Consider the following 7,031-nt stretch of genomic DNA (forward strand, 5'->3'; position numbering starts at 1 on the left):
CTCTATTATATATAAGTAAAACTGCCACTGTGACTGAAATGTCCTCATGTGAAATGCTATCGAATGAAAAAGGAAATCAACGATTTCAGATCCTCGGAATAAGAATTAAAACAATCCCAGATATGAGCAGCTACAGCTCTAGCTGTTGCATTAATGCCTGGAACACGTCTCATGGTTTTGTATTCAAGAGGTATTCGCAGGTTTCCACAGTGCGACTGGTTATTTGTCCAGAGGTACGCAGACGGAAGTCTGTTTCCTGTTCACGCCACAGGTTCAGGAACGATCCGGTAAGATTACCTCCTATGTTTAGGGGGTGCTACCTGATGTAAAATAATCATTGAAAAATAGCTGGTGCCAAAAGTAATTGTTCCGTAATTAGTGGAAATGAAGTGTTAAACACATAAGATGAAAGTTCTCCGCTGTTAATGTAAATCACATTAAAATACATTTTAGAATGTGTTTCAAATGTGTAGACCAAATTTAGGAATTTAGGTGGAAAATGTAACCTGTAGAACGCAAAATGGATGTGACTTACTTGCCAATGAAACTAACTGAGCTGAGTGGGTACAAAATGTACATGCGTTTTAGTTGTTAGCCTAGTGTCCTTATCTTTTAGTGTTTAGAGTTTTTAGTGTTTTAATTGTTTTTTATTGCTTGCTTTGAGCCAGTGGCAACAAAATTTCGTTCCACTTGTACTTGGACTTTTGGAATGACAATAAAGTGAACCTTGAACCTTGAAAAGCATGTTGATCAGTCTGGAGAACTTCCCAAGTCGTTTTCCAATCACTACTAGGCCTGTGTTGAAAAGATCGATTCTCCGATTTTAAATCGATTCTCATATTAATTCCTAAAAATCGATTCATATGTCTAAAGATCGATTTAAAATGTTTGTTTTTTTCATCATTACATTACAACTTTTGGTATTTTTTTGTTTATGCCCAAAAAAGGAATATTTTGTTGGACACGAGAATAACTGGTGCAATGTTTTGCCTTTAAATATGTTTAAAGGTATGAAAACATTAAAGTTTTCAGTTATAATTGCATACATTGTCTATATTTCTTTGCCTTATATACTGTCTTGGGGTTACATTTGCATAACATGCTAAAACCAAATTCTCATAAATGGGGAAAAAATAAAAGCGATTTCTTTCGTCCTCTGTTTCCTCCCTGGATCTGTTTGATAATTCTGCCCCACGATGTTTCTGAAAGCAGTTCTATCAGCATTCTGGGAGCTGATTGGTCCTTACAGCATCATTAGCTGCCAATACTTGCTGTTGAATCTCAATATAATACTAGTATCAATATATTGCATAACTAGACAGTCATATAATTCATGCAACAGCTGAAAAAACAGTTTTATTAACACTAACCCAAATCAATATCGGATCGGATCGAAGCGTGATAATCGATTCTGAATCTTAAGAATCGGAATCGAATCGATTCTTGATATTTTAATCGATCCCCAGCCCTAATCACTACATAAAAAATTTACAAAAATGGCATATTTTCACCATACTTTGGAAATTGTTTTCATGTCTTTACAGATGAAAGAGCTCTTTAATTACTTAATTACAGTTTAGTGGCACCCCACCAGAGAGTTGCATTACTGTGGATGGAAACACATTAATTAGCTGTGTTCTTTGTCTGGTTATTTAAATAAAATCAACTCAAGAGTAAACTACATTAAAACCAAGAAGGAAAGGCTTTTGGAAAACGTGTTACAACTCAAATGGCCATGAGGGTGATCGATCCGCACAATTCCACAACATTTCTCTTCACGCCATCTGCATTTGATAGAACAGATCCTTTCTGATGACAGAGCTGATATTATTAAAGCTCTGGGCCTGAACGGCTGAAAAAGACTGCAGTATGCATGTAACTGGCTGCATCACTGGCTGCATCTTGCTGTTGGGAAGAAAGAGAAGCTGCATGTGCAAGGAATAAGGAGATGGCAGTGGTGGTGGTGGTGGGGGGTTGGGGGGGACTTTATATGTTAAGTTAAAGTCTGAGAAGATAAAGAGACGTTTATAGCTTACATTTACAAACTCAAATACTTTATTTATTAGGTCTACATAAGTGAGAATTATTAATATTGGTTTAAAAAAAGATTATGTTTTTTTTCTTCTTCTGCGTGTAATACACTTTCCATATGCAAGGCAGCGCAGAGAAAAATTATGTGTGTATAATCTGCATCCTTGTAACAACTTTGCACCCAAAACATCTTATTAATTTCAAGCCAAAGTAATTATGTGATCAAGATGTCTATGTTTTAATCTTCGTAAAGACAGAAGGAAGAGAGACTTACCCACTAAACAAGAGAGTGGTGTGTGTAAGTGAGTCATTTATCCTTTAGTTGGAAAGGGAGGAGAGATTTGGCAGCTCAGAGTTTCATCTGCCCTCCCATCAGTTGATTACAGAAATCCCAACAAGGTGGAGAACAAGGGGGAGAATGATCCACAGTGTCAAGGCACAGGAGTGGGCCGCTTCCCAAGATGCAAAAAAACAGACATCTTGTTCACACTTGGCACAACACAGATGTTCTGGAGTCAGTAGATGAGAAACTATGGCCCCTGAGCTCCCGTCTACAGATCTGTTCTCCACGCTGCGTCAGTGCTACACCTGCTTGAACAGCAGCCTTAGAAACATTAGAAGGTGAAACAAAACCAAACAAAACCTGCATCGGCTTGTGACTTTCCCAGAGTTTAATAACTCAAGATCAAATATCCTATGAGACACGACCTTTCACATATACAGTAGAGCTGAGGTTCAGCATCTCGTTTGTACGGAAGAGTATTAGGGCCATGCAGGAGAACAAATATTTGAAAGGGGAAGATTTTTTTTACTGTGCACTTCGAGAAAAAAGTCGAAATGTCGAGAAAAAAGTCGAAATGTCGAGATTAATGTTGTAAATATAGTAACAATGCACATATATATGCCTTAGGTTCTTACCAGCATGGTATTAACCATTAATATGTGTGCAGACAAGGTAAAAAAATAAAAAATAAAAATAAAAAAAAATGTTGTAATACAATTTCGAGAAAAAAGTCAAAATGTTGAGATTAATGTTGAAATACAATTTCAAGAATAAAGTCGAAATTTCGAGAATAAAGTTGAAATGCAATTTCGTGAATAAAGTGTAAATGTCTCCTCTGGTCCATCAAATCCAGTTAGGAGAGCGACTGACAGCTCTGCAGCAGCAGCCGTAACTAACTAACTAACTAACTAACTAACTAACTAACTAACTAACTAACTAACTAACTAACTAACTAACTAACTAACTAACTAACTAACTAACTAACTAACTAACTAACTAACTAACTAACTTACATCCTTGGAGTGGAACGTTAAGGGTACGTTTCTGAAGTTATGCAATGTACTAAATTTTGACTTTTTTCCCGAAATTGTACTTCAATATTAATCTCGACATTTCAACTTTTTTCTCGAAGTGCACAGTGAAAAAAAAATCTTCCTCCTCTAAAATATTATTTTTATTTTTCTCCTGCCTGGCCCTAATACTCTTCCATACAAAGCGTTATTTGTTTTTTCTTTTCTCTATTACATATAAGTAAAACTGCCACTGTGACTGAAATGTCCTCATGTGAAATGCTACCTGGCCCTAATACTCTTCTGTATGTGTAAAAGACCCAGGAACAAAAATTCTGAGTTGAGTCAAGGGTTGGTTCTCAGCTGAAAAACCTGCAGCCTCATCTGAAGAAGAAGTAACAGCTCCTCCAACGCTCCCTCCCCGAGATTGAAGAAAACTGACCAAAATGAAGTGTTTGGGAAAATCCCAACTTCTTTTCTCAATCTACAAGACCAACATAGCACTCCTCACAAGAATCCAGCCCCTCAGTAGCTGCGGTGGTCCAACATGTGTATGCACATGTGGCAAATCTGAACGACAGCTTTAATGACACCGCTGCTGATGTCACATGTTTACACGGAGTACAGCAACAGCCAGAATGCAAAGGAAAGGTTTGAGGCCTCAAACCAGACGCAGATGACAGATTTGTGTTCCTGCCACACATAATGTGAAGCCAAGCATGTTCACAGTGTTCCTGTTGACAACATGTCTTGAGTGCAATGAGCATACTTGTTGGAGGGGGGGGACTTTCATTGTGTTCATTGTTTTCATGGATTTTGGCTCATTAAACTGTTCATGTCGGGAAAGCACCAGGGTATTGGTATTTTGTCAACTGGTGAGGCAAAATATTACATCAAAAAAAGCAACCACATTTTAAGCTGCTTCATACAGGGTTATAAACAGCAACAGGAAGAAAAAGCACAACAGTGAATAAAGAGTAGTCTCCACAGGTGAACAACAGCAAGTAACCTACACAGCAGTGAGTTCCTTTTACAACCCTGCAGCTCAACAACCCCTGAACAAACCCAGTTACGATTCTTTGATCCGCAGTAAACACAGGCCTGTTATTTTTCCAGAGACTATTTTGTAATGAAGGTTTTCTCGCAAATGGATGTCTCGGTTGCATTCGCAACAGACTGAAATCAGTTTTCAGTTCACTCCACAGCACTGGCACGCTATTAGAAATAAGCACCCAGATTTGAGGTGTCAGTGCGGTTCGCTGACACTCACTCTTCAACCGTGGACTCGGCGAATTATCCAAAACAGATCTCTCATTATTATTCTGATGACATCAAAAGCTGTACCCACTTATAAATCCAGACAATCTGAAACCATTATTTGCTTTAAAGTCATGGCAGACGATTTAAAACCATCCTCTGCGGTTCAGAGAGCTGATCCAAGGCAATTTCCCTGTTAATGTCGAGACAGCTTAGCACATATGAATCAAATTAGAATAAAGGTTACACCTTTAATATTGTGTTTTCCTAATGTGAACATTTAAAATACTCCTGCAACCCTCTGCATTAACTCACTAAAATCTCACTGGACCTGTAATGCCCCCTAAGCCTTAGAGGTTTTAGTATTGACTTTAGGGTTTGGTGGTTTATGGTTCCCAGTGTGTGAACCTTTTTAAGCTGGCCTTTTCTGGCGACGTTAAAGGGGGTCAAATGAAACATGTTGGCAACATTTTGACATGAATATTAAATTATCCCAATGATAGTCTCTGTTTAGTTTAGTTTATTTAGCACATAACATAAAAAATGTGTGAGGAGCGAGCAAGCCAGTAGGCTCATGAGGAGCCCCCACCTAATAACATTTAACAAAATACTTATGAGGATACAAAATCATAAAAATAAAAATAAATCATAAAAAATTGCATGTAGAACATGAATGAAAATAAAATAATTAAAAAAAAGAAGATAAAAAAAATTACTGTACACATGATCATGAAAATATGAGTAATAGTCCTGTAATAGTCCGATGCTGCAATGATAGGTCTATGGTTTAGGCTTTTTTATGGAAGAGCATGCATTCTCTTCCATAAAAAAAGCAAGACTAGGCAGTTCCTGAAGGAAATGAAAAAGATCCAGACTCACCTTCTTCTGCAGTGGCCAAGAGGATGCAGCCCAGCAGGAGAATCCTCCTGTATATCAGCTCCATTCTGTTGTTTCTAAGTGGTCAAAAATGAATAATAGAGTTGCATCAAAAACCCAGTGGGACTGGCAGGACTGGGGTTGCATGGAAAGTAGACTCTTGTTCAGAAAAGCCTCACACCACCGGGGTGAAGACGCTGGAGAAGAAGAACCCAGACTGGACCAGTCACTTGCTGGACGCAGCTTCTGCAACAGAGCCGCGTTTTTACCGCAGGCTGCAAAGTTGTCCAACTTTGTATAAGTCTTGGCAAAAAAACAAGCCAGAAAACAAACCACTCTTTTGTAAGCTCTCTCTCTCCCAGCCAGTCCTTTGTCAGTGCACGGGGTTCCCGGCTGAAAGTTGAATGCTGGGCTTTAACAGGCTCTTTTCTGTGGAAATGCCCCAGCAGGCTGACTCCGCACACCCGGGATCCGCATCGCGCAGCGGCAGCCGCTTCAGTCACTTCCCACACCTTCCAGAGGTGGGGGTTTTATCCTGTACGAGAGTGGCTTTGTTGTCCTTTATATGTCTTTAAAAAATGAAGAAAAAAAAATGTTGCGGAGATTAAAAAAAAAAAAAAAAAAAAAATGCCAAAGGTAGTGGGGATACAGTGCGACAGGTCTGGATGATGAAGAGAATTTTGACAGAAACGTTTGGGAAAATATCTGCTCTTTCCAAAAGATAGGTAGACGAGACACGCTGCGGGAACAATTTAAAGTTAAAAGCTGAAGTGGATCTTACAACTGACTGCCGCAAGCTGCTCACCCAAATCCTCATCACCGCATCAAAGCTCGAGTCGAGTGGCCGCACTTAGCTCCGCCCACTCCGGAGTCAAGACCACGTGGTCAGCTGCACCATTTCCGGCAAGGCTTTCAAAATAAAATACACGTTCGAACATTTAGAAATTGTCTGATTTTGCTTTATATTTTATTATAAGCAAATGTATGCTTAAACTATTTATCATTGGAGTCACATGAATGCTTTGCTAATCGCCATTTATGGAAATACAATTAATTATACAACAACATAGGACTGCAGAACAGATTTGTAGTGCTGTTATACAGGACTGTCTCAGAAAATTAGAATATTGGGATAAAGTCCTTTATTTTCTGTAATGCAAAAATGTCATACATTCTGGATTCATTACAAATCAACTGAAATATTGCAAGCCTTTTATTATTTTAATATTGCTGATCATGGCTACATGGCTTACATGGCTACATGGCTTATCTAAAAAAATTAGAATATTCTAGGAATCTTAATCTTAAACTGTAAACCATAATCAGCAATATTAAAATAATAAAAGGCTTGCACTATTTCAGTTGATTTGTAATGAATCCAGAATGTATGACATTTTTTTTTTTTAATTGCATTACAGAAAATAAAGACCTTTGTCACAATATTCTAATTTTCTGAGACAGTCCTGTAAATAAGAAACAAATGGAGATAAGATGTTCTACACAGTATGGTCATTGAAATAGATAGATAGATAGATAGATAGATAGATAGATAGATAGATAGATAGATAGATAGA

The 7,031-nt window shown here is 38.0% G+C and overlaps 1 protein-coding gene across 2 annotated transcripts in view; it reads right to left on the reverse strand.

Moving 5' to 3' along the window:
• The window catches only part of LOC133459579 (ephrin type-B receptor 4a-like), a 67,191-nt gene extending 60,924 nt beyond the window's left edge, over nucleotides 1–6,267 (reverse strand). The window contains exons 1-2 of one of the 2 annotated variants that reach the window (XM_061739669.1): nucleotides 5,639–6,267; nucleotides 5,461–5,534 (exon numbers count right to left, since the gene is read on the reverse strand). In XM_061739669.1, coding sequence (XP_061595653.1) covers nucleotides 5,461–5,524 — 64 coding nt within the window. In that variant the 5' untranslated portion in view covers nucleotides 5,525–5,534; nucleotides 5,639–6,267. Of the gene's footprint in view, nucleotides 1–5,460 lie in introns of both variants that reach the window. The other variant, XM_061739668.1, reaches the window with a different exon arrangement.
• Between the last annotated feature and the right edge of the window lie 764 nt (nucleotides 6,268–7,031).

This window comes from Cololabis saira, chromosome 14 (genome assembly GCF_033807715.1).
Source record: "Cololabis saira isolate AMF1-May2022 chromosome 14, fColSai1.1, whole genome shotgun sequence".
NCBI classification, from domain to species: Eukaryota; Metazoa; Chordata; class Actinopteri; order Beloniformes; family Belonidae; genus Cololabis; species Cololabis saira.